At 48.7% G+C, this 27,557-nt stretch overlaps 1 protein-coding gene across 1 annotated transcript in view; it reads left to right on the top strand.

Moving 5' to 3' along the window:
• The window catches only part of NUAK1 (NUAK family kinase 1), a 72,622-nt gene that overhangs the window by 7,265 nt on the left and 37,800 nt on the right, over positions 1-27,557 (top strand). The window contains exon 2 of the mRNA XM_023257398.2: positions 24,917-25,037. Coding sequence (XP_023113166.1) covers positions 24,917-25,037 — 121 coding nt within the window. The remainder of the gene's footprint in view (positions 1-24,916; positions 25,038-27,557) is intronic.

The following is a 27,557-nucleotide window of genomic DNA, read 5'->3' as shown; positions in this document are numbered from 1 at the left end:
GTGGAATATTATATCTGATCCACTCCACAATTTCATTTATGGAATACTTATGGGTTATTATTCAACAGTGAAAAGGAATGAAATACTGAAACGTGCTGTAACATGGATGAGCCTTGAAAACATTATGCTCAGTGAATGAAGCCAGTCACAACAGATCTTACATGGCATGATCCCATTTCTGTGAAATGTCCCAAATAGGCCAAACCGTAGAGACAGAAAGTAGATGAGGGGGTGCTTAGGGCTTGAGTAGGTTGGAAGGAAGTGGGGAGTAGCTGCTGACGGGCACGAGGTTTCTTTCTTGAGTAATGAGAATGTTCTAACATTATGATGGCGGTTGCACAAATATGGGCATATACCGAAGATCCCTGAGTTGTACATTTAAAACGGGTGAATTTGGTGGTATGAAAATTATATCTCAATAAAGCTATTACTAAAAAAACAAAACAGGGGCGCCTGGGTGGCTTAGTCGGTTAAGCGTCTGACTTCGGCTCAGGTCATGATCTCACGGTCTGTGAGTTCAAGCCCCGCGTCGGGCTCTGTGCTGACAGCTCGGAGCCTGGAGCCTGTTTCGGATTCTGTGTCTCCCTCTCTCTCTGCCCCTCCCCTGCTGTGCTCTCTCTCTATCTCTCAATAATAAATAATGTTTAAAAAATTGAAAAACAAAACAGCAACAAGCTGGGGCTCAGGGGGGTGGGGGGAGTAAGGGGCTCAGGGGTGGAGGCCCATGTCTCTCAGGCCGCCAAGATTCCAGTCTGTGGGTCCACAGAAGTCTCATGCTAATGTTGCACAAGACAAGGAAAGCAGTGACCTGTGTGCCGTGGCCACGAGAGCACCCTGGAACCAGAATGCCCGGATCCACACGTTCCGTCCCACCGCTTGACAATTTTGTGACCTGGGGGTGTTACTCATCTCCTTTAAGCCTCTGTTTCCTCATCTGGGGCTTATGATGGTTCTTCTTCCCCAGACTGTTAAGAAGATGGAAGAAGATGCTGTGATGCGGCTGAGCCTTTAGACCCGTGCCTCACACATAGTGGATGCACAGATGCATAGCGGATGCAGCTGGGGCTTTTGCTGGTCTAAAAGGGCACATTTGTCTGAATTAGAAAATGGCGTCCCTCTAGGCGAGTGAATAGGAAAAGGCTCCCCTCCTGGCCTGCAGCAGCCCCAGACTGATGGCTCTGGGAGAACCAGATGCCATTCACTTGTCCCTCCACTGGGCCCCCGGGTGTATATGTTCTGCACACCGCCACCTGGCTTACCTGGCGGTGGCTTTCAGTATTCTTATTAGCTGCCACTCATCGCTGCTCTGTGGCTGAGTTGTGATATTCAGACACGACATACGAAAAACACATAACAAAGACACAACATATGTCGGGGGCTGACGTACCTTCTTTTTCTTTTAATCTAGTGGTAAAGCAGATGTATTGAATGAGTGCGTACTAGGTGCTCAGGACTGTTGGCAATTTCAGAGGAGAATATGACAAGTGCTGCCACCAAGATCCTGAGAACCTAGTTGGGGCGTGTGAGTAATACATCTGGAATAATCTGGGAACATGCAAGGTAGGATATCAGTGGGGTGTAGAGGAAGAAGTTCAGTGTCGTCCCTGCTACTTGGCAGCTGGATGATCCTGAGCGAGCCACACTTTGTCTCTGAGCTTCTGTTTTCTCGTCTAGAAAGTGTGGCTGCCGGCGTCCCACCAAGTGGGATTGGTAGGAGAGATAGGATTTGGAAGCTTCTGACGCAGAGCCTGGCGCCTAGCAGGCTCTTGAAAACAAGGGCTCGTGCTACTATTTTGGTGAGAAGTACCACATAGAGTACCCGGTGATCTTCTTATCTTGGATCATGACTCTCCCTGCTAAACACGGAATTTGCCACGTCCTTCAAGGTTCCCACCTGGGTGTCCAGACTCCCACTTCCTTATTACTCTGTCTCGGCCCTTGGTCAGTTCCCTTCAGGACATGTAAACTATGGGGCGCTTGGGTGGCTCAGTTGGTTAAGCGTCCGACTCTTGATCTCTGCTCAGGTTATGATCTCACAGTTCATGGGTTTGAGTCCTGCGTTGGGCTCTTCACTGACAGTGTGGCGCTTGCTTGGGATTCTCTTTCTCCCCCTCTCTCTCTCTCTCTCTCCTTCTCGTGGCCCCTCCCATGTGTGCGTGCTCTTTTTCAAAATAAAAAAAAAAAAAAAAAAAAGAACATATGAACTATGTGGGTTTGACGAATCGTCTGTGTATGCCCTCCCCTTCCTCCCCCTTTAGGAGGGAAGCAGGGGTGCCTTCTTACTCCTCACTGCATTCTGGCCTGTGGCCTGGTGCCCTTCCTATAGTAGGTGCTCAGTAAGAATGAATGAATGAATGAATGAATGAATGAATGAATGGGGAATGCAGCAGCAATCCTGAGAAGGGGGGCCCTGTGACCATGGGAGGCAGCAGGAAAGGTCCCTTGGGTCCCCACCCTCTTCCCTTTCTGGGTCACCCCCCTCCTCACCACTGTGTGGACAGGTGTGGAGAGCCTAGCATTGTCAGGTAAGTGCCTCTCTCTTGCAGCTCTGCACCCCTGCTGGAGAAGAATAGGAGGAGGGAGGAACCTGTTTCCCACCCTGGGCAGCTGCCCCTGCCCCCCCACCCCCGCCCGCCCCCCACCGCCTCCTTGGGCTGCTCCCACAGCCCCCCATCTGAGAAGCCTGGTGGTCAGCTCTGCAGAGGAGGCAAGCTTTAGATGCAAAGTGCATTTGCAAGATTTGCAAACCGTTTTCTCCCTGGGTTGTAAATCAAGTGCTTTAGGAATTGTAAACCGACTGGAGTGCAGAGTTAATGTATGTCTGGAAAAAACACCATCATGATTTGCCTTTTAAACTCAAGAGAAGAATTCCACGTCGCTTACTTTCATTAGAGATACTGAGACAGCATGAGGTTTCCCCGGGGACCGTGCTAGGAGGCATGTGTGGTAGGTTCCCCCTTCCCTGGGAGGGGAGGGGGACAGCCGGGTTCCAGTGTCTCAGAGCCCAAGGGCAATTTCCCAGTGTGAAGGAGGGAGCTGCTTCTTTGTGTTAGAATTTTCTAAGGGCCCCCTCCCCTCCTCCACTCCCTCCTCTGTGTCAAGCTCCTCATATTCAAGTGGCTCCAAAGCCACCAAGACCGCTGATGGCTGCCGGTTTGGAATCCTTGCTGGCCATTGTCTTTCCCTTATGCCCTGGGCTCAGCTCACGTGTGATTTGCCTAACTGCCAAGGGACATGACTGCCAAGGGACACTCTGTGTCTTCTACAGGATGGTGAAAAGGAAGTGGATGATCCAATCTATGGATCTGAAAGGGAGCATGGGGGCGGGTTGGGTTTCAGAGCCTGCCTGAACCTCCTGTGTAACCTTGAGATGGTCAGCCTGGCTCAGTTTCTTCATCTGTGACATGGGAGTGGCTGTGAAGATAAATGAGCTGTGTGTCAAGGTCTGAGAAAAGTGTGTGGTCCACAGCAAACGCTCCTTAAGTGTTATTCTTGGAAGGAGCCCTCCTGGGAAAGGCAGGCCAGCGTGCCGGCTGTCCTTGTATCCCCGGCCGCCTGGGTGCTGCGTGTCACTTGAAGTAGGTACCCTACTGTTGAGCCCCCTTTCTTCACCTGTAAATCGAGGGGCTGAGACAGACTGTTCTCCAGGTTCACAGGAAGAGAATCCTGGGATTCACTGAAGGAAATTGGTAAAATGTAGATTTCATTTCCTGTTGCTTGGTTTTTGGCCAAAGGACTCCTTGTTGCAGGGGAAGGGAAGTGTCTTTATTTCTCAAAACTCTTTTCCGATTGTCTGGTGCAGGCTTTGACAGGTGTAAGGAGACTCTTCCCATGCGGAGGGCCATTACCTTCCCGGCTCTCGGATCCCATTGGATCTGTATGCACTCCCCTTCAGCTCAAGGCAGGCACCGCTTTTTCAAGGATGTCTGTGCGGCAGGTTCTATGCCAGATTCTGTGTGAGACGGAAAATTCTCACTTTTAAAGAACGTATCAGTTTTCTCATGTGGAAAGTGGGACGGTAATAGCAGAACATGCCTCCTAGGTGGATAATTACCTTGTAATGGTTCTCAGTAGAGTTGAAGGTGAACTTTCCCTTCAACTAGCAGAATGAGTGGGAGGGAAGAGGCTAACACTCCATTGAGTAGGTGAGCTCCGAGCCCAGCATGTGAATGTGTTTGGAGGGAAAGGCAAGGCAAGGATGTGCTCCCTCTAGGGAGAACCCCAGCTTGCATTTTCTTCGTGGTCGTAGGATATCTGTTTCCCAGGCAGAATCAAATGGGACGTCCAGGGGACGCCTGGGTGGTTCAGGCAGTTAAGCGCCCAACTCTTGATTTCTGCTCAGGTCATGGTCTCGAGGTTTGTGAGTTCCAGCCCCGTGTTGGGCTCCGTGCTGACAGGGCGGAGCCTGCTTGGGGTTCTTTTTCTCTTCGTCTCTGCCTCTCTCTCTCTCTCTCTCAAAATAAATAAATAAACTTAAAAAAAAAAGCGACGTTGAGGGAGGGAAACCTCCCTCATTGCATGAATGGGCATACAAGCAGCTGACAGCAGAAATCCTGGAGAGGGGAGGAATTAAGTGGGAATCTCCACTGAGACCCATCCACCTTCTCGAATGTGTAGGAAGGTTCAGAGCAGATGGAGGGTATGTTCCCCTAACGGTCTTAATAGCAGGAAACATTTACTGGGTGACGAGTGTGTGTGCCAGGCGCTGTTCTGAGTATATGCCTTCTGTCCTCTATCATCAGTGTGTTCATTTTGCAGTTGAGGAAGAAGAGTCTTAGGAAGGTCAAACGACTTGCCCAAAGTCTCAGAGCTGGGATTTAGGGCAGGGCTATCTGACATCAGGGTCATGGTCATAATCCCTCGGTTCCCTAGCCTTTCGTGGGATGGGACCTTGGAAGCTTCTGGAGCCCCCTGCTTTGGTTTTTTTCACCCACACACTGGATGGTGAACACCCACTGAACCCAGGCTCAGAGAAGTGGTCTCCAAGCTTGTGAACATGGCAATTGGAGGAACTTTGTTGCATAATCTCAACTAATTCAGTTATCCTTCTCGTTTATGTCCTCCTGGTGCCTAGTTCAGGGCCTCACACACAATAAGGATGCAACAAATACTTGTTGAATGGCTGTGGGGCGTTAAGAATCAGCGAATAGTGTCAGGAGTCTGGGGGTCCGTCCCCTTCTTGCCACAACTTGAGCTGTGTGACCTGGGGCAAGATGTGTCCCTGCTAGGCTGCACCCATCTGTAAGATGAGGGCTCTGGGACAGATTTTTTGTCAGGATTGATTATTCATTCAACAAACATTTGTCGAGGGCCAGCTGTGTGTCAGACACTGCTCTGCTCTGGGTGATAGGGAGAGAGTGATGGTCAGGAGATGGGGTTCCTGCTCTGCCAGAACCCCCTTCCCAGACTCTTCCAGAGTCCGCATTGGGTGAGTCTGTGTGTCTTGTGCCCACGCTGCTCTGAAGTGGCGGTCACCGAGGCTTCCCTTGTCCCTCCACTAGAATCCCGGCTCCACCAGGGCAGGGATTTCGTCGGTTTTCTTACCGATGAATCCCAAGCGCCTAGCCCCATGCCTGGCGAATGAACGTCAGTGATGTGCACGCACACAGGCCCTGAATGAATGATTCAGGTATCTCTCTCGCTAATAAAAATCACTGCATGTGAAACTTCTGGGGCTAAAGCCCAAGAAGAAAATTAAGGCACAGAAGTACCATGTTCCAGGAAAAACTCCGTCTCTATAAAAGCAAGATGCAGCCAAGGTTGGGAAGGCAGGTTTATTATCTCTGCTAGCTGTGGGATTAGGGAGTCAGGCAGGATTCCTCCATTTGTCATCTGGTGATGCTTTTTGCAAACCACAGAGAAAACAAAACAAAAACAAAAACTCTGCCCCTCCGCCCCTCTCCCCTCCAGCCCCCCTCCCCCCCCCGCATGCCTTCTTTATTTCAAGCAGAAAACGCACTTGCTTCTTAAAACAGCTCATGAAGGAAAAAATTCTAACAAATATCTTGCATTTCTCTGGTGGCGGCACAGTCTGAATTCCTTTCAGCCCCACAATGAGTTCTAATTTTATGAAATGTTTGGATTAGCCACCAATTTTCCGGTCGAATTTAGGAGGCTCGTCCTTGTCCTTATGCTTGAAGCGGGGAAATCTCATAAAATCCATGCAGTGTCTTGGGCCCAGTGGGACGTTCCAGCCAGGGACAGAATGACCGACCAACAACAGAGTGGCGGGGCCGGGAGAGATGTCTCTGGCAGCCGTGGGCAGGCTTTGCGGGCGGTGCTGTGTTCCTGAACTGCAGTCTCTGGGGCTTGGCTGGGCTGCATACCTCTTCCAACTGATCATGGGCTATAAAAATTCCAGCCCGAGTACAATGCCTTGTACCTGACCTTGTACTTTCAATTCTTGGAGCCAGAGAACATTAGGGCATCTGGTAATTGGGTGAGAGGCATTTGATAACACATGGTGCTCTAAGCGCCCACCCCGCCTCCCCGCCCCCGTAGTACATATTGCCTGTGTTATCATTTCCCGTTTCCATTTCTTGTTCTGCCTTTAGACCTGTGCTGTCTAATAAGGACACATGTGGCTGTTAAAATTAATCACAGTTAAAACGAAAACTTCAGTTCCTTGCTCACACCAGCCCCCTTTTAAGTGGCTGATAACCCTGTGCGGCCAGTGCCTACCGCTGGACGGTGCTGAAAATGTTTTTTCCATCGCCATAGAAATTCCAAAGGGCAGCGCTGCTCTAGATGCGGAGTTTAATGGGAGAAGTGTGCCACCCCCTTACTTGGCGTTATTGGCTCCATACGCAGTGTTTGTCACTCTCTCTGATTATCTCTGAGCGACCTCATTCATCATCTCTTCTGTATCTTGGGTCTAGAACACTGCCTGGTGTGTTGTAAGCACCCAGTAAAGATTTTTAGGATGAATGAAGTCTGATTCAGCATTGGTCTGCATGTGCCTTACGCATAGGGGGCCTTCAGATAATCGAACCAACACTTAAGAGGATTGTAATCGTTGAATGGATTCACCTGGTATTTGCTGAGCACGTACTATGTATCGGGCGATGCGGGAGGCTCCGGGGGTGAAACAGACACGGATCCTCTAGCTTAGCCGATCCAGTGGTTCTTAAATTTGCGGGGACACGTGAATCTCCTCTGCTTGTCGAAATGCACCATCCTTGGCATGAACCCCAGAGAATCTGATCCAGCACGGCTGGGGTAGGACTTAGGGGGACCTGGGAGTCTTTAGCATTGTAACCGAGCAACGCAAGTGAGCACGGTGGAGTGAGTGCTCACGCAAGTGAGCAGTGGTCTCTGCTTTGAAAAACACAGCTCTGGACAGTGGGAAGCTAGTTGCTGCATTCGTCTGGATACACCACCCCACTGTCTTCAGTGCACACCTTTTCTTGCGGTAACCGGAGCACCCTATGACCTTGGGGTTCTTATATCGGGCCTGAAGCTTGAGGTCTCTTTGCCTGATATCCTCCCATGGGGTAATAATAATGGCAAACAGTTACGTAGCAGCGATCGTGCCTGGCTGTAGCCTAAGCGTGTTAAATCACTGACCTAAGTTCATCCCCGCGCTAACATTAAGAGGTGCACACCATGGCTCTTCCCCTTTTACGGTGGATAGACTGAGGCACAGAAAATGAAGTCACTTGCCCACGTTTGCGGTACCCGTAGATGGAATTCAGACCCTGAAATGCTGTGACGCCGCTGCTCACAGTCACTGGGCTTTGAGCAGCTGTCTCCTGAATGTTGGACGGGCCTTTATATCCTTTTCTGCCAGTTGCTTGGAAGCGAAGTTCAGGTGTGTTGATGAAATGCCTGTTTAGGGGATTAACATCCGTGGCCATTATGAGCTCTGTTGATCTACAAATGCCCATCCCTGGCCTCAAGGAGCGGAATTAACTCACGCCATTTGTCAGATATTCCCTTGAGCCCGCTACGTGCCAGCCCTGCACGGTACCGCCAGGTGGAAGGGACTCGCACTTGACCTAATGGGGGACACGAGGGATAGGCAGGGGCTTCCTGAGAAAGTGTCACACCCAGGATAGGCTTTCTTCTGGACAGGGAAAGCAACGTACATCTTAAAAACCAGGTGTCCCCTCATTTTGCTGCGTGTGATTCTTGCTGTTTTACATAGTTCCGCTGTATGCCTGTGTCACCCAGTAGGGCCTCTGTGTGTGTGTGTGTGTGTGTGTGTGTGTGTGTGTGTGTATGTATGTGTGACAGGGGTCTTTCCCCCACCATTTTTTAACCACTTAGAAATTCAGGAAACCCCTTAGAGTGGGGAGCAGCCCAGAATTCTCGACTCACTTGTGAGAGCCTTGAAAGACAGACACTTAGAGAGAAAGATAGACACCGACAGGTACTCCCTATGTGCCTCCTACAAGACACACTGAAGGAGGGCAGCTGACACGTGACTTCTCACTTCAAGCAGCTTTGTCATGGGGTGATGGTAACTACCAATTTGCAGTGAAAGAAGAGTAGCTGATCTGCCCACGGGGTCAAGGCAGCACCTGGGTTAGCTCCGGTCCGTCCGACCCCGCTGAGGGCAATTCCCACTACACCCCTTGTTCTCAGTCCCGGCTGAGCAGCGGAATAACCTTTTGAAAGGAGATGGGGCCTGGGCATCGGCATTTTTTAACGGTCCCCCAACGTCACTGTCATGCAGCGAGTTGAGAGCCCCTGGCCGGCGCACGCTGACTGCAGAGGTCCGAGGGTCTGTACTCCTGAAGATGCCCCCGTTGGTGCCTGGCCAAGTGGGGACCTTCCCCACAAGAAGGCAGGTCCCCTCCCCGAGCCTTTCCACCGGGTTGCTTTCTCCAGGGAGGAGCGGTGTGTCCGAAGCCATCCCACTGGACCTGGGCCGGGACCTTTTGCTCTGTTGCATCAGAGGCTGCCCGTAAATCGGCAGCTGGCTTGTTTTCTTTCTAGGCCCCAGTTGTAGCGACCTTTGTGTGTCTGTTTATTTCAGGGAAATAATTCCATCCTGCAAAATCAATTCCCTGGGGGCTACAGAAGTACATTTGGAGGGACTTCTTTTAGTGCGGGTGACCTGAAATGTCCTCTTGCAAGAGGCCACAGCTGGTCCCCTTCTCCCAGCCCCTTCTCACTCTACCCTCTGACATTGTCCTCTCGACCTCTTGAGATTTTGAAGGTCTCATTGTAGTTTTCTTACTTACACATATCTCTGCATAAGGCCTGTTTGTTAACACTAATAATAAAAGTAATTTGGAGCACTTAGCAGCATTGGGCACACTGCTCGGCATTTTCTGTGCGTTATCTTATTGTATTTTACCTTTTCCTGGCAGTGAGAGAGTAAAGTTTGCCATCTAGGGCTTGTGATCCCTAGCATGGAAGGGCTTACAGTCATGTCATGATTTGCTGGCCTTGTCGGAGGATGAAGGGTTCCATGGACTGTAGAGGCCGCCATATTGGGGCAGTCGACTTGGCGGGGATGACAATGGGTAGTTGGCTGACTGCACAGAGGGTATAGGGAAAGCAGAGGGTAGTGCTACAGCCTCTAGTGTTCAACCTACCTTGAGCCTCAGTCAAAGAAATGGAGAATACGGGTTAATCTGATGCATCGGGTAAGTGGACATACTGAGTTACCATAGAGAACTCTAAGTGTATTTTTGCAGGTAATTGAAGCTCACCCATTGAAGAGCCAGTCTCTTAAAAAATTATAGCCATTTATGATGGAAATCTCTTATGCTTTCTTTCCTTCTTAAAACAAAGTACCTTGAAAATAAGACCTTTTTTTTTTTTTTTTTTGATGTCTTTGGGGAACTTCTCCTGAATGGTCCTCAGAACTTTGTTTTGGAGTTCTTGTGTCTGCTATTTATAGTTTGTCTGCTTTCTCCCTCATCAGCTTTCATTGCTTTTTGTGACCTTTTTAAATGATCAAATTCTTCTTCCCCTATAGCAAAAATAATGCGTGCCCAATGCTGAAAGCTCACACAACACAGAAAAGTTAAAGATTAAAGTTGTCCTGTCTTGATTCTCTCGGTGAGGCTGCCTCTGGCGGCCTTCTACTTCCATTTTTCCACTTCCCCAAAGATTTGCTGTGACCGCGCTTGTTATAAATATTAGTAGGAGAATTGTGGGTTACCATCTGTGGGGGCTCAGTGCATGGATTCGATGACATTTCTTGGGTGGCTTTCCTAAGGGTTTATTTCCCTTCCTTGTATAATCTTCACAGCTGAACAGGCCCCAACGGTGACTTTAGTGAACTTCCGTTTTCTCCTGTAACAGGATGAGCCGTTGTGGGGGGCGTAGGGCTGGCCAGGGTCACTCAGGGAGCCCGCGTCCAAGCTGGGTCCAGTACATTTTCCATTTCACCGTCTTCCTGTGTTTGCGGGTTAAGGGATACGTGGCGTTGGAATGAAGGAGATGCTGCTGTATTTGAATAACTAAGACCAGGAAAAGACCTACCTTGGAGGGGGCTCCAGTGACAGATTTTTAAACTTCTTTTCTGCGGGAGTAAGTAGCAGAATGTGGCCTCCTGTTCGGCACACCAGACCCACTCTCTGTTTGAACATCAGTCTTAGATTAATACCGAGATGGACTCAGAAACACACTTGAAAGCAACTTGCATTATTATCCGTACATAGCTTACATTTTATGACCTGCTTAAAGATGCAGGGAGCATAAATCTTGGGGAGGACTGTCTTATTTACTTGTTCGTCTTTTCTGCAGATGGGATGCTTGCATCAGAGCCGGGCTGGCCTCAGATGTCTGATCCAGGACATTTTAGCTGAACTGTATGAGTCCATTAAACAAATGTAAGGGTTTTTGGGAAAAAGGGCTGTGTCTCAAACCAAATGTTTTACATAGAGAACATCTGGGGAATATTGGTATTTGTGTGTACAGTACATCAGAAAGCAGCTTGGTGGGGCTCAGCTGGGATGTTTCTGGCCTGTGGTTGCTGGATTTGACAGTTTTGTTGTAAGGGAAAAGTTCTTATGAAGTGTTGCCATAAAGGCAAGGCTCGCTCCAGGAATGGCTGTCCTTGCTTAGCCGCGCACTCAAATTGTTCTGATTAGCTCCCTGGCCGGCTCGTCCACGAAGTCTCAACAGTCTGATATCTGAGCTAGTTTTCCCCAAGGCCGAACCCCTGGAGAAGGGAGGGTCGCGATGCCAGGACTCAGGGTGTTTCTTCTTTGCCCCATGGTTCCGGAGGTTTGATGAAACGTAGGAACAGGTGTGACCCAGCACCAGCCACAAAATCCAAGTACCTGGGCTGACAGTTGCACGTTGCCTTTATGACCCTGTGGGGGCCTGGGGAGTCCTTTTCTCTTAGTGTCAGTTTTCCTGTCCTGCAAAACGAGTAGCCTGTCTCATGGGGTGGTGGGGAGAGTACAGTCAAGTAGGGCAGCATTTCTAACATAGTGTGTGGGGGTTGTTTGCACACCCGGGTATTCCATCCATGGGTTTGTGGTCTTACCTACAAGTACAGAGGCGATGTAGACTGGAGTGGAATCCGGGATATTATCTGGGTGGGTTGTCTGACTTTAGCAGCTTGCAGATCTTGGGCCAGCTTGGTGGTAGTGAGTGGATGGATGTTCTCATCCTTACAGAAGTTAAGACAATATTATGTTCATCATGTCTGATTAAATTCAACACCACTAATGTTCTTGGAATGTCTGCTGTGTGCCAGACTCTTTCCTAGATATTGGGGACACGAGGGTGAACAAGGCAGTTAGGGTTCCTGTCCTGTAGGCTCTGTTTGCTGTGTGTGTGGTATTGACCGTGAATGATCCTCCCTTTTGTTGGGTTATATGTTGACTGTGATTTAGGTAGCACGGATGAGGACTAGTATATTCATGTGCTCAGGCGGCCATAACAGAATTCCATACATCAAGTGGCTTAAATAACAGAAATTAATTTTCTTATGGTTCTGGAGGCTGGACGTCCAAGATTGGAGTGCTGGCAGGGTTTGGTGTCTGGTGAGGCCTCCCTTCTGTGCCTGCAGACGGCCACCTTCTCACTGTGTCCTCGCAGCTCCTTTGTGGGTGTTTGCATGCTCGCGGGGGTCTCTTCCTTTTCTTATAAGGACACTCGCCCTGTTGGATCAGGGCTCCCCCCTTATGGCCTCATTTACCCTTACTTACTTCCTTAAAGGCACTTCCTTCAAATATAGTCACATTGGGGTTTAGGGCTTCAAGGTCTGAATTTGGGGGGACACAATTCAGTCTACAACAACTGGTAAATATTTTATACACGTGAACATTCTTTGGCAGAGAATAATGGCTAGACTTTTTCCACTAAGATAGGTCAAAATGATCCTCACAGAACCCCCAACCAGCCAGAAAAAAAAGGCAAAACTGCACGGCAATAGTATACAGCTTTATTGTGGTGTGAGAGGAAATTATTGTAAAAATTACATCTGGATGGTTCCTGAGGATGGCATCTTGACTCATACCAGTCAAGTGAGACATGGCCCATTTTATGGAGGAGGTGACTGAGTATAAGGCATGCACTATGTGTGAGCAAAAGGGACAGTGGAGATGTGTCCTTTTTAGGGGTGGAAAAATGAGTGGGTAAAGTAAGACTCAATTCTGGTCTTATTTAGGAGTGTGAGTGAGACACGGAAGTAGAAGTGTGTGTGTTTGTGTGTGTGTGGGGGGGTGATGCATGGAAGGACTTCTCAGGAGGCCCCACCTCTGCGCACATACATCAGTTCACCTGTGATCTCACAAAAAGACACTTTTCTGGGAAGGGTCTTGGAGTCCTAGAAAAAGCATCTTCTTGGCCAAACTCTAGGGTCATGTGTTTACCTATTGGCATCAGGAGGGACTGGTGGTTTCCTTGTCCATGCTAAACCCTCTGTATTTTCTGGTCCCATCCCCCACCCCGCCTGCTCCCAGGCACCTGCCTTGACTTCTCTAGCCCACGACACCGAGGGTGCTTGCCTCCTTAGTAACCTTGTTCTCTTTTCTCATGCCAATGCATTGACATCTCCCAGTAGAAGTTAGGGGTCTTGGTTGCTAATGACAGAAATGACATTGCTAATGACTCTGTGACTCATTTAAGGAGAAAATTAATTTGTAAGGTCTGGTGTATCCCACAGGACCAGGCTGGGGGAAGGAAAAAACCCAATGCCCCAGCCATCTTCAAACCACTCAAAATTCAATTCTGGGGAAAGAGCGTCTTCTTAGCCAAATTCTAGGATCATGGGTCCACCCACTGGTATTGGGAGGGTGCTTTATCTTGACTGACAGTCTCTTTAAAACTGCATCTAATGGCATCCCCAGAGCAAAGTCAGGGCATTTCTGCCAGTAGAAGGATGAATGGGTGCAGGACAGGGAGGAGCTCCATGTCCCCCTCCTTTTCCAGTTGGATTACAAGCAACTTGAAGGGAATGCCTGGGTCATGTTTTGCAGGACCTGGATCAGTGCCTTATCTAGAGCAGATCTCCCAAAATTGCTTGCAGGAGAATTGACTCATGATTGCTTCATTTTGGGGACACACCTCCCAGACCCTCCTCTCTGATTCTGCCTCTTGCCCAAGTGCATTGGCTGGGCTCACAGAGAAAACCAAGGAAGACCAATGGATGTGCTTTTGAAGATGGAAGCATTTAAATATTAGCTTAAAACAAGATGTGGGGTGGGGATAAGGCGGTGTCTTCAGAGACTGATACAGCTCATATTTATCAGATACCCACTATGTGCCAGGCACTGTGGCACTTGCTTTGTGGGTGAGGTACAGAGCTTAAGAATACAGTTATTAGGTTTAGTGAGACCCAGATGTCCTATGTATTAGTTGAGTGCCCTAGGGTGAGTTACTTCACCTCCCTCAGTCTCAGTTTATATTCATTGAGAAAGCAGAAATAATAACGTTTTTGCAAGAATTTGATGAGTGAAAGGTTGAGAAACAGGGTGGTGCCCAGTGCCTGGCCCATAGTCAGGGCTTATAACCAGTAATTATTAGGCTTACTCTCAGCTATTGTGAATTATCTCCCAGTGCTTCTGGGTGGGTACTATTATTATCTCCCTTTTATTGATTTATTTATTTGCTTGTAAATAATGGAAATCTATTTTTCACAGTTCCGGAGGCTGAAGTCCAAGGTCAGGTGCCCGGGAATTCTGTGTCTGGGACGGCTCCCTGCGTGGTTTATGGATGACCATCTTCTCACATTGTCCTCATTTGTCATAAGGGACCAGAGAGCTCTCTGGGGTCTCTTTTCTAAAGGCACTAATCCGTTCTTGAGGGTTCCACCCTCATGACCTAATCACTCCCTGAAGGCCCCATTTCTAAGTACCATCATGTTATCTCCATTTTAGAGACAAGTTTAGGCTCAGTGATTCCAGGACAAGTAGGGATTCAACACTTGAGAGGCAGATAAATAAAAGAAGACCCAGTGGCAGGTGGCTGTGTTTTGACATTTTTTAAGGGTCCTTTTCACCCCCCCCCAGTTTTATTGAGATATTATTGACATATAACATATGTAAGTTTAAGGTGTAGAACGTGATGACTTTATACACATATATATATTGCAAAATGTTAACCCTTAGTTAACCATTCCATCCCCTCACATAATTATCATTGTATGTGTGTGTGTGTGCGTGTGCGTGCATGTGCACAAGTTCATGCATGGTGATAACACTTAAGATCTCCTCTCTTTAACAACTTTCAAGTACGTAAGGCAGTGTTGTTAACTGTGGTCATTATACTGCACATCAGATCCCCAGAACTTACTCATCTTATAGTTGGAAGTTTGTGCCCTTTGACCAACATCTCCCATTTCCCCACCCCTCGGGCCCTGGCAACCACCAACGTATTCTCTATTTCTATCAGGTTTGCTTTATTGGATTCCACATATAAGTGAGATCGTACAGTATTTGCCTTTCTGTGTATGATTTATTTCACTTAACGAAATGTTCAGGCTCCTTTTTAATATCTTGGAGTCCATTTGAGCCACAGCTTTTTGCCCGCAAGGCACTGGAGGTAAGGTGAGTAAAACAGAAATGGTCTCTGTGTGAATGGCAACCGAGGTAGCAAAGCAGACCTATATCTGCATTCCAGGGGCTCATGGTAGGGGACAGATCTGGAGGAGTTGGTCAGCTGAAGAAGCTAGTTGCAGATGATAGGGAGTGGAGGGATCCCGGCAGATAAAATGACAAGCACAGGAGTGCCTGGGTGGCTCCGTGGTTAAGTGGCTGACTTCGGCCCAGGTCATGATCTCACGGTTCGTGAGTTCAAGCCCCACATTGGGCTCTGTGCTGACAGCTCAGAGCCTGGAGCCTGCTTCAGATTCTGCGTCTCCCTCTGTCTCTGCCCCTCTCCTGCTCTCTGTGTGTGTATCTCTCTCTCTCTCCAAAATAAATAAACGTTAAAAAAACTATATTTAATAAAAAAAAAAAATGAAAAGCACAGATGTCCAGAAGCATCACACTCTCCACTCGGGCTGTTCTTTGGGTCCCGGTAAGAACCACAGTCCCCTGCCCCAACCTCCCTGGGGGTAGGAACTGAGTGATGGGTGCTGGATGAAGCTCCTGGAGGTCACCTGCCTAAGGGGATGGCAGAAGATGCCCGCTGGGGACTGAGCGTGCTCCTTGGGGGTCAGGCTGCATTGCCTGGGGCTGGGCATGTATAGCTGGAGGTGCTGCTGTGACAGGCATGCCCGGCAGGTTTGTAGGGAGTTGATTAGCAGGCTGGGAAGCATCGGGGTAGATTGTGCAGTGGGGCTCTGGAGCAGGGCCCAGCCTGCTCACTCTCGGGGCAGTGGACAATGAGAGCTTCCTTTGGACAGAAAAGAAACTCTGGTTTGTGAGAAGATGCTGAATGAGGCCCCCAGAGGGACGGATTGTAGCCCATCCACTGTTCCTTACCTGTCCGGTGTGTCTTTGCACACTCTGATTGCCACGATTCAGCTTTCGGAATAGGAGCTCTGTCGGGATAAAAATAACGTCTGAAGAATCTTTCCTTTCACTTATTTATAAAATCATCTGTGGTTAAAACACGCAATATAAAGCCACGCCCCCCCCTTTTTTTTTGCACATTCTATATATTTCACCATCTTAAGAAATTAAAAAAACACTTTTTTTCCTTTGTTCTGCTCACCCGGATCAGCTAAATTCAAGTGACTAATTCTTTTGGCCCCCCCTTTGGAAAACTAATTATGTTTCTCAGGTCTTTTGTGGCCCTTGTGCATTGTTCGCAAGGTCGGGGCTACAGCAGCAGCCTGAAGTTAATATTTAAAAGCGCTGTTTTCAGTGAATTAAGAAATAATGGGATAAAACCCTCCCAAGTATGCCTATTCATGTGTGATATCAAATCAGGCTTCAGAAATTGGAACGAGGTTTGGACTGAATTGGACTAAAGACCGCGTCCCCTGCATGTCTGTGGGCAGAGAGCCCCCTGACGTTAGATGGAGGTGAGATACTGTGCCGTGCTGCGAGACAGGTCCTACTTTGCCAGCACGCTTGGGAGTATCTCCCCATCTTGGCTTATTACTAACGCAGCAGGTCTGGGGCTTGGCTGCTCTGGGGCCTGCCTCGTGTGTGCATGGCTAATCTTTGGGTGGCCGTTTTAGTCCTGCTGCCAGCTGTGGCTTGGAATTTGATTAGCACTCCTTGCCCAGAGTATTAATCTCAGACTGAAGTGAGATTCAGGAATCTTCCTGCAGCTCCAGTGCTGTTATTAACTCTGTGAACTTGGGCCTGTCCTTTAACCTCCCTGGGACTCAGTTTCCTCACCTATAAAATGAGGGGGTTGGCATAGACCATTCTGAGGTCCTCGCAGCTCTGACATCTGATGTAACGGTGATCAGTGATCGTTACACCTCGTGCCTGTGACTGTTTGCCTTCTCAGCCTGCCACCCTGTACACAATCTGTCAACCTGGTGGGGCTGGACCGCTTGTCATCCTCATCTGCAGATGAGGAAACTGAGTCTATGATAGGCTTGCCTGAGTACCACTGTTCAGGGGCACCTGGCCAAGGTGCCGTGACTGAGGGCAAGGCCAAGGTGCCGATGTGGTTTCTTGGCAATTCTGGCCGTGGTTCCGCTGGGCTTGGAGATTGATAAATACAAGTTACACAACCCTAAGCATATCCAAGCCGGGTTACGAACGGCATCAGAGTTATTGGATGCTACCGGTCGAGGCTGTCCAACCTCTGCCCTCCGGCCAGGCCCTTCCTCTCCCTCCCCAGGACAGTTGGAATCTGGAAGAAAAGCAGCTGCACTTTAGAATTCTGACTTGGTGTTGCATTTGGCTTTTAGAAACGTGAAAGCCCAAAAATAAACAGCTGCCTGGCCACTCGAGTTCCAGCTAAACAGGCCTGCGTTTTCCGTCTCTCTGTGACTCTGCTGTGGTCTGTGTAGCATCTCTTGTGCTAGCAGAGGCCTTTTTTACGCAGGGGGGCTTGGGGTTGTTCATTAGAGCCTGGAGAGACTTCTGGAGGCTTCTGCTAAGAGAAGGCTCCCCACAGCCCCAGCCACATCCTCTGTCACAGAGCGGTCAGAACGCGAGGCTCCGGGGCTCGCTTCCTCTCTCCTCCTTTGGAGACATTTACTTTTTCAGGTGTGGGAGCCCCAGGTTGTGTGCAGAGCATGAAGTAACCCGTTAGCAGCCAGCTTCTGGGGCCTCGCAGCATGGGAGCAAACCTTGCATTTGCCGGGGGTTAAATTAATGCGGGTCGCAGCATCCCCTCAGGGAAGCAGCTTGTGTTCAGTCCCCCTCTATATAGATGGGCAGTTCATTAATTCTCATTAATCATCCAGTGTTGAATATGACCGCATGGTGTTTGGGTTACGGCGTAAGAAGTGCCATCATAGCGACATTAACTCTGGTTTAAGTAACATAATGGCAGTTCTCATGCTTCAAAGTGCGGCAGAATCACCTGGGAAGCTTGTAGCAACTGCTGATGCTGGAATTCAGTACATCTGGGGTGGGGCCCGGAAGCTGCATTTTGACACTCAGCACCCACAGCCCCCCTGGGCTGCCGGGGCCTGGTGCAGGTGGTGTTCTCGCTCCCCACTCTTTGAGGGAGGAACTCTGCTCCCAGACAATCAGATTATGTGCTCTGAACTGGCTTGTTGCTTGCTTTTGCCATGGCCGCTGTTGTTAACTTTCCATTGGCCTTTCTCCGCACCCCTGCCCCCCATCCTTTGATTCCTGCCTGGTCAGCCATGGCCGCTATCTGGTGTTTACAAACCCCAGCGCAGTACAAGGAGTGTAAACGTGCCCGTAATTTCTGAGCTGTGAATTCCACTTCCTTTGTGGCATCACCCCATGCAACAATGACACGCTTAGCCCAGTCCTTGAAGAGGGGGTGTGGAGAGCAAGGGAAGCCTTGTGCACGTCGATAAAAAACATCCCAGGCCTCTCTGGGGGTCCCGTGAGCAGGCCCTAGCCCCGTCGGATAAAAATCTGATTTGCTGTTCAAAATTCTGGAAATAGAACACATTTTTCATGGCAGGAGAAAAATGAGCATCATCGGAGGACACATCATCTCTGATGGGGAGTTTTTGGAAATCAAGGATGGAGAACCGACTTAGAGAGGATTATATTTTCAGAACCTTTTACAAGATTAAAGGGCTGGTGGTGGTACAAGGGGGTTGCCGTTCTTTGAAGAAAAAGCTTTTCCTTACACACGCCATGCTCCCTGGCGTCTGGGCGCATCTCCTCAGCGCGTGTTGATACAGCTCTTGGCTTCCAACCTGCTTCTGTCTGAAAAAACATCCATGTAATGACATGAATCAACAAGCCGGAGAGGAAGAGGCCCATGGGCCCCGTGGAGGACTTGGCTCGGGTCCCTGTAGGGTCGGTTGCATCATGGCAACTTGCTCGAGTGTTGTCTCGAGTTGGCCAGGCTCCTCAAAAAGAGCTGGGGGTCATTTAATTAATTAGGGGCTTTGGCTGCAGGATGGCCTCCTGGGTGGCATCACCGTGGTGATGGCCACGCATAGCCTTTCTGAATGGAAGCCATTTGGTGATCCTGGGGTCTTTGGATCTGTGTGGCCGGTGTGGAATTGTGCCCTGCCACGAACTCTGACCATCAACCAGATAAGAGCAGGAACCCCTACGCCGGCCTCCGCCCTGATTTGGCTGCTTACCTCCACTGCAAGTGGCCTCCGGGCCCCTTGGTGAGAAAAGATCCCCGAGCTGCTCTGACTCAGTGCCCTGGAGCTCCCGTGGAACGTGGCCGGGTATGAGATCACACCTTGTGAATGGCCGGGAAGCTGCCAGCTCCTATTGCCGGGATTAGAATGCAAGCTTGTTCCTACTAAGTGATTCTAATGCCGTGTTTATGGTCATGTTTCTTCCCCGCTACTCAGACCCCCAATTCTGCCTCCTGAGACCTCACATATGACCCTATAAAACTCTATGTGCTTGGAGGGGTCCCTTCACACTGACCTTTGAGAGATTCTGTCACTTGCCGTGTTTGCTGTCTACCCCAGCTTCATCCACAGCTTCTAGAATCAGCAGGTGGTGGACTCAGGCTGCCTCGGGTGAAGTCTTAGCACTATCTTTTACAAACTGTGTGAGTTTGGGCAGTATTTGTCTTTTCTGTGCCTCAGTTTCCTCCTGTAACAAATGAGGTTTTAGTTAGGATTAAATGAGATAAGGTCCCCTGGCACACAGCTAACACTTACTAAATGCTGGTTACTGCTATTGTTAAGAATAGTGCCACTGATCTTAAACTGTTGCTATGTGCTGGCCAAAGAGCATTAAGACCTCACTACTCAAAGTGTGGTCCCTGGACGTGCATCGCTATCATCACCTGGGGGTGCACTTGCCAGAAGTGCGGAATCCCAGGCCCCACGCTAGACCTTTGCATTCGGAATCTGCATTTTAACAAGCTGTCCGTGGCCCCTGTCTGAGAAACACTGTTCTAGGACAGTCTCTGCAGGCTGACGTGGCAGTGAATGAGCATCTGTGGGAGGTGGCTGTGGAGGGAAAAGGGCAGTGATTCTCCTGGTCAGAGCCTGGCAAATGTAGAACCTGCCCAGAAATACCTCCACTCCCCAAAGCAGGACAGGAAGACGGCTGGCTGCCCCCCTCTCTGGAGGCGCACAGGCTGGATGTGAATTTTAACCTGCTGTTGCTTACTTATTACAAATCTGGGGAAGGGGAGGAGGTATGTACTGAAAGGGGAGGGGAGAGGCCTATAAGATGGTTTGCTGTGGGTTCGTCCCCCCGAAAACATGGTCCAGGACCCTGTGTCTGCCAGGCCTCGTTTATAGTCATCACCATCAGTAAAAGCACCTACTGTGCTCCAGGCACTCTACTTATGTTATTCCCGCTCCTTACAACAGCCCCAAGAGGTGGGCCTTGCTAGCCCCATTTTACCGATGAGGAAACTGAGATTTGTGATGGTCAGGCTCCCGGAACGAGGTCAGCTACTCAGTAAAAGCCTGGCTTTCGCAGCCACCGTCTGCCTCCCAGAACCCTGCCCAGTGACCAAGCTCTTAACATTCACAGCAGCCGCTGTGGCAAAGGACACCCAGCAGGCTGCAGAACAGGTGGCTGATGGTGATTATTCCAAAAAGGAAAAACTGCCTCCATGGAAGAGGAGACTGGGCCTGTTACATTTAACAAGGGTTGGGGACTGGCTGGGCTCAGTGTGCCTCTTAAACAGGCAGGCACCGCAGGGCAGAATTCACAGGTCCGCAGCCAGCCCCGCTGCTGCCTACGGTTTAAACATTAAACTATAGGGTGGCCTTATTTAAAGGCAGACCGTTTTATAAGGCACACGGTGCTGTCTAGACTTGGGAACATTTATGAAAGTGGTTGTACTGCGCGTGAGTTCCCGTCACTCTGAAGGCGGAGTGACATCTCTCTGGCTCGTGCAGGAACAAATTGGATGTTTTGGGGGGAGGGTGTATGGTTTCAGACATTTGGTAATCTCTTCCTGCTGGGCCCTTTCCCCACCTCTATCTTTCTTTGTCGATGTGGGCGAGGACTGAGGGAAACTGGAGAGAAGGTTTTCTCCAGAATTCTGGCACCCGTGTGTGTTTCTTTGGTAGCCTTCGGTCATGAGGAAAATTGCGTGATCACTTGTGTAATTTTTGCTCGTTGCCCTTGTCCTTCCCCTCCTCTGCTCCCCACCCCCCACCCCAACCTTGAGGGCTGGGGCAGAATCTTGCTGGTTTTCCCTTTTGTGTAGTCCCAGCACTGTGCTTGGTGCCTGGTAGGTACCCAAAAGGAGTAAGTGAATGAATAGTCCAAATGCAGAGAGGCTGAAGTGGATGTCTTGAGGCCATCTTCTGGCCTCATTCTAGGCCATTCTATTCCCGTGGTCACCTGCACAGGTGACCATAAGAAGGAGATGGGGGCGGGGGGGAATAGTCCTGGGGTTGCTTTATCCTTCTGTCTGGTCTCAGGCTCAGATGCCATGGTGATCATGGTGGGTGAGCCCCAGCTGCTCTGGGCTTCCTGACATGTCAGAGGACGGTACCGTTTAAAGACCTGGACAGAGATTCTCCTGACTTTTATGTACTTGGGGAACATATGTTCCCTAGGCCTTTACTTGCTGGCCCATGAGGAACCAGGAGGAATTCAAGTGTGCTCCAAGAATGAAAGGAAGGAAAGCAGGAAGGCCCTATATAGGGGGCAGTCTCTTCAGGTTAAACATGTTGCCATTTATTGAACACTTATCCTGGGCCAGGCATGTTCCAAGCACCTGACGTCCCCTTCTTTCCCTACTTGATGGATGAGGAAACTGGAGCACAGAAAGGTTATGTCACCTCTCCAAGGTCACACAGCTAATGAGTGGTTTTAGCCCAGACTCAAAGCCATGTTCCTGACCATTACACAACACGGCTTTGCCTTGTGCTGGCTCAGGTTATCCTTCGACTTCATGAAGCAGCCACCACCTTAAGTTACAGGAACTACACTTATAGATCTCTTTCTCCTTTTACAAACAACTCTTTAAAATTGTGACAACCATTCTTAGCTTTCTGGGTCCTACAGAAACAGGCCATGAGCTGGATTTGGTCACAGGCTGAATATGCAGCAAACCAAGAAGCATTTCAGAGGGTGCAGAATGTCCCCACGAAGATGAAGTAGGGAAAGGTGTGGAGAGAGGGAGGTGGCCAGGAGCTGCCTCATCCCCTAAAGGGGTCAGAGGGAGGGTTTCCCTAAGGGATCCTGGAGCTGAGGCCTGAATAAGGATGTAAAGATCCGTGACGTGTAGAGCACTTGGCACAACGTCTGCACCGTATAGGAAGTGCTCCACGACCACCTGCTGTTATTACAGTGGTTGTTACTGTGTCCGTGGTTTGCCATGAACTGGCTCTGCGACCTTGGGTGGGTCATCTCACTGCCCTTGGGAGTTGAAATGAGAGTCTCCCCCTGGCCTTGACAATTGCATGGTTCTAAGTGATTTCTAGCCCGCCTTCTTCGATGGACTTCCCACCAACCCTTTGAAAGAGGGGGCAGAATGAGCCCTCTTTTACATTTTCAATAGAAGATTCATTGTAGGAAGAGGGAAACTTTTGTGGAGGGACAACCACCATGGTTATTAACATTTATGGAGCCCTTTTAGTTTCCTCAGTGCTGAGTGGGGTTTTGTTAGAATGTGAGCACTTTCCTTTTCATACTGGGCTGGAAACATCCCCCTGGCAAACGGAGCTGTGAGACAGTCAGCCTCCTGCCCCACTGTTGGGGGGAGCTGACCAGTGAGCTTATTTTCTTACCCCCCAGAATGTCTTTACCCTCCCCTGACCCTGGATGGGGAAAGAATTTCTTCCTATTGTCCTTTGACAGTAGAGTCTCCTTGAGGCCAAGTTTGGCCTGCTGCATAATCAAAGGGGTGGTTTCTCCCCTGGCCCATCTTTAGTCCATGGAGGAATGCAGGAGGTGGTCCAACAGCCACCCACATCCTCCATGGCCTGTGTGTGCTCACTGTCTGCTTCCTCCCAGAACAAGCTCCCAGGATCGCAGGCCCTGCTCAGACAAAATAAAGCCTTCCAGTCATATCTTTACATTTGACGTCAGCACAGGGAGGCTTTTCTCGCTGCATACTGAATGGGGCTTTCGGAGGGCCTTGAGCCCGGCACCCTGGTGAAAAGGGGCCTTGAAGCTGGAAGCTCATTCATCTCTGGGCAGCCTCCTTTTATCCGGCCTCCGCCTCGGGGTCTGCTCCCAGTCTAGGGGAGGACGGTGCCTCTCCCTGGGTTTACAGCAGGGCGTCCAGCGTTTCCAGTCTGCTTTGTCCATTCCTCGATTGCCCTTGCAGTAGGATGCCAGAGAAAAACGAAGCATCTTCCCAGTGTGCCTGTCTTGGTGGTGGTGTTTGACTAGAGTGGTCCTTGTTTTTATGCTCCGGTTTCACTGTCGCTTCTCTGGTCTGGGTTCTCATCACCTAACCGCAGACATCACCCCTGCCCCCCCCTCCCTTCCCTCCTTTCTCCTCCCTCCTCCTTCCCCTTCTGCCTACCTAGCACCTGCCTGCCTGCCCACACTAAGGGTTTTTCAGGCCTGCCACGTGCCAACGCGGAGTTAAGCACGGGAGATAAAGCAGTGAATAAGATCCCCCGCTAGTTTAGAGCCAAGTAATGACACAAATACTGATTTCATTACAGCTGGGGAGGCTTTTGCAAAGGAGAGATATGTGGGCCTGCTAGTCCATTGACATTTGTTGGGAGGGCAGCAAATGGCAAAAACAGCAATAATAATAGTAGCTGCCCAATTCTCATTGAATTATAGATGGGCTGATTGTAGTTTCCGTGTATAGTGCCTGGTGGGTCCCGGTGTAAGCCAGAAGATGCAAACGTTCCCAGATGTGAGTAGCTTCCTGCTGAGGCTGACAGGGCTTCCCCCTGTCGTAATCGAGGTGTGGCCGTGGGCTGCTGGTAATGAGGACGCTGTCTCTCCGGGGTATTTCATGTCTCTGTGATCCAGAGGGATGAGTTAAATGCCTTTCATCTAGGAGAGGGTGGTCCAGGTGAGAGCTGACGTCATAGGAGGACCACTTTGGAAGGGACTAAGCTGGCTGTTGGTAACAAGCTTCCTTGTTACCCACGGACACCTTCCTCCCCCCCCCCCGAGTACTTTTTGCCTCCCTTAGAGCCAGGGTGAACTAAATTACCAAGCAACTTGTTTAGGAGCAAAGAGGAATCCACTGGCCAACATATTTTTCCTCATTAGATTCCCGTTGTCATTTAATGCCTTTTTATTTATGTGTTTCTTTTGAGCGATTGCTCTGCGCGTTGGCCCTGGCAGGCCTCTACAGTTTGCATTTGCAGACATTGGCACGGGGATCATCTGGGGCCAGGCAGGGAGTCTGGCTGTCCCTCCCTTTGTTTCATCCTGATTTTTCTATAGCAGAGCCTTTTTGTCTCGTCACGTCACGTCACGTGCGATGGAAGGTGCCCGGGGCCAGAGGAAGGATGAAGGAAGGATTTGGCCTCTGAGCAGTTGCACAACCACAGCATAGGCTGGAGTCTTAAAACCCTGCATTTGAGCAGAACTGGCCTGGAGAAGCGCCGTGCAAAGAAGCTTTCACCAGCCATTTCTGCGGCAGCTGCCCGCTGGGGCTGAGTGATACTGATTTCACCCATCCATGTTTAATCATCTATACCCTGTCAACTGAGCTCTTCGGTTTCCTTTTTTCAAAGCATCAGGATTCCTAGAGTAAACGAATTTGGCCACGTGAAGCAACCTCTGCTTTATGGGAAAACAACAACAACAACAACAAAACAAGGGAAACAAGACCAAAATAAGACCCCCTAACCCAGCGTCCCAAACCCCAGGCTCTTGGACTCTGATGTTTTCTGTTGTCAGGAGAAGGGTGTTTTTGCTACAAATGAAAGACGTGACAGGGGGTATTTTGAAGCTTTGTTTTGGTTATTGTCGGTTCTGCCAACAAGTAACATCTGTATTTATTTTCCAAACTCCCCCAATGGCTGATTTGCATCTGTTTAGTCCTCTGAGTAACATTTCATTTCCTGACTTTATAGGTTGCTATAAAATCCATTCGTAAGGACAAAATTAAGGATGAACAAGACATGGTTCACATCAGACGAGAGATTGAGATCATGTCATCCCTCAACCATCCTCATATCATCAGTATTTATGAAGGTCAGTGATTTTTTTTTTTTTTTCACCCGCGTATCAGTTACCATTTCTCATACCATGGGGCCTGCCAAGATTTTTAGGTAATTGCCCTTCTGGGCAAGAGCCAAGTAGTTTTTTTCTTCATGATGCAAAAATAGCTGGGTGTTATCTCCTATTTGGTTACCTCGAACGCAACCAGACACACGGAGCACGGCTGCCTTTGGTCATAAATAGCTCCGGCTGGTGCCTTCTTCCGCCTCCCGGCCAGTTCCTTGGCGGTTGCTAGGCAACCCGCCTTATTAAAAGCCAGTATGCGAGACAGCCATGGTTTCTGAAAAATGGCAGTTTGCTGGGTGACCAGGGTCATGGTGGATCCATTGTAAAGGTCATTGCCTAACGCAAATGCCCCAGTGGTGGAGTAATGAGTTACTCCAAGTTAGGCTCTTTGAGTTGGGAATTAGCTTTGAGCAGGTCCGGGAAGTACCAAGAAAGAGGAGGGATCTCTCGGCGGAGCAGATGCCTCACAAATGGAGTGCAAGTCATAAGTGGTGTTTGTGGAAGAACGGGGCTGGGAAAAAAGTCACAAAAATGCTTGAACTTCAACTCGTTGGTCCTTCCTGGGAAGAAATGGAGAGTATAAACTTCCTATAGCCTATCTTTTCTTTTTTTTTTTAATATCTTGTAAAAAAATTACTCGAGCAATATGTATTTATTGCAGAAATTATTGAAATACAAAAGTTAAAATTTAAAAATATTTTCAGGGGCACCTGGTTGGCTTGCCAGTTAAGCATCTGACTTTCGCTCAGGTCATGATCTTGCGGTTCGTGGGTTCCAGCCCCGCATCGGGCTCTGGGCTGACAGCTCAGAGCCTGGAGCCTGCTTGGGATTCTGTGTCTCCCTCTCTGTCTGCCCCTCCTGCGCTTGAACTCTGTCTCTCTTTCTCAAAAGTAAATAAAAATTAAAAAAAAAAAATAAACAAATAATTCAGTTCTAACCCCCCAGTTCTAATATCACTCTGGCTATATTTATTTATATTTACTTCTCTATATCTGAACATGATTTTTATCCAAAGTTAGATCTTACTGTTTATACCATTTTTTAACTTAAAATTTTTTCATGTTTTATACTATGATCTCTTTCTATGTCAATAAATATTCCCTGTAGGGACAGTTTGAAAGACTTTATAGTATTCCATTTATGGATATATCATAATTTACTGAATCTAATTCCTTTTCTTAAATATTTAAGTTGTTTCAGATTTCTCGTTATTATAAACAGAGCTTTAGTGATCCTCCTTGTAATCATTTTTATATTCATTTCCGTAATTTTTTTTTCTTATGAGAAATTTTCGAGGCTTGGACTTCCTGAGTCAAAGTGTTTCTCCAGAATATTTTTAAATATACAGTCGAGTCAGAAAAATGAACCTATTTTTAATTTGGTATAATCGTAATATTTTTAATTATGGTCTGAGCATAATAAGTTACACAGTAGTGGCTAAGAGGAAGCCAGATGGTAACCTGAAAGTTTTTCTGGTATCTATTCTAAGTGCTCCTTCTTCCGGTTCTCTGCTGTTTTTTTTGCCATTTTTCCCCCTGTTGTCTCTATTTTTTCTCCTCATCCAGAAGTAAATGTTGGTAACAGGTTTTATCTTGATTTTTCTGAAGCTCATTTTTGGAGCCCTTGAGGATAGAATGCTTGAGGGAAATCTTCGTCCATTCATTTATCCTCTCCACAAACATCCCTTGCAGTCATTCTCCAGGTGCAGACTCTGAACCAGTAACATTAGTATAAATTAGGATGGTTAGAAATGCAGATTCAAGGGCCTCACGGAGGACCTGATGAATGGGCAACTCTGGGGTGGGGCCCAGAAGTCTGTGTTTTAACGAGGATGGGAACCAGTGGCCTACCGAGTATCTGTGTCTGGTTAAGCACTGCGTTAAATGTGGTTAAAAATCTAATTTTCAAGGGACAATACAAGGCATGATAGAAAAATACTATGTAGATATACAAGCAACATATCTAGCACTGTGGAGTCCTGGAGCTTAGATGTTTTCATGACATACAGGCTGGGCCATGAAGGAGGTGTGTTTTTGTTTTTGTTTTGTTTTGTTTTTTTTGGGGGGGGGAAGAATTGGCAAAAGTAGAATTCTACGTTGATAAAATGAATCTGAATATGCCTGTCAATGAGGGGAATTTCTGGAGTTTAGAAGTGAGTGGAGATACAAAATGCAGGATGAGAGTGAGTTTTATACAATTCTGAGTGTTTTTCCTCCATGTGACCTGATTACCATGAAACCTGAAGGCAGCTGTAAAGGATGACCAGTACAATGTGGACCCGTGTGGGTGCCATGCTCTGTATGCGGTGCTGTGCTTGGGATTTCTTGGCTTAGGGGAGGAGCCTTCTTTATCAGGAAGTTGGAGAGAGTGCGAACCCAGTATGAAGTTTGCAGACTCTTTATTTGGGAGATGGTCTGTGATAACTGAAGTCTGGCACAGAGAAGCCTGACTTCTTCACCGGCATCGTGCTCACTTTGGCCTTGGGAA

This window comes from Felis catus, chromosome B4 (genome assembly GCF_018350175.1).
Source record: "Felis catus isolate Fca126 chromosome B4, F.catus_Fca126_mat1.0, whole genome shotgun sequence".
Taxonomy (NCBI): Eukaryota; Metazoa; Chordata; class Mammalia; order Carnivora; family Felidae; genus Felis; species Felis catus.
The sequence above is the reverse complement of the archived record's forward strand: the minus strand, read 5'-3'. Positions and strand labels throughout refer to the sequence as shown.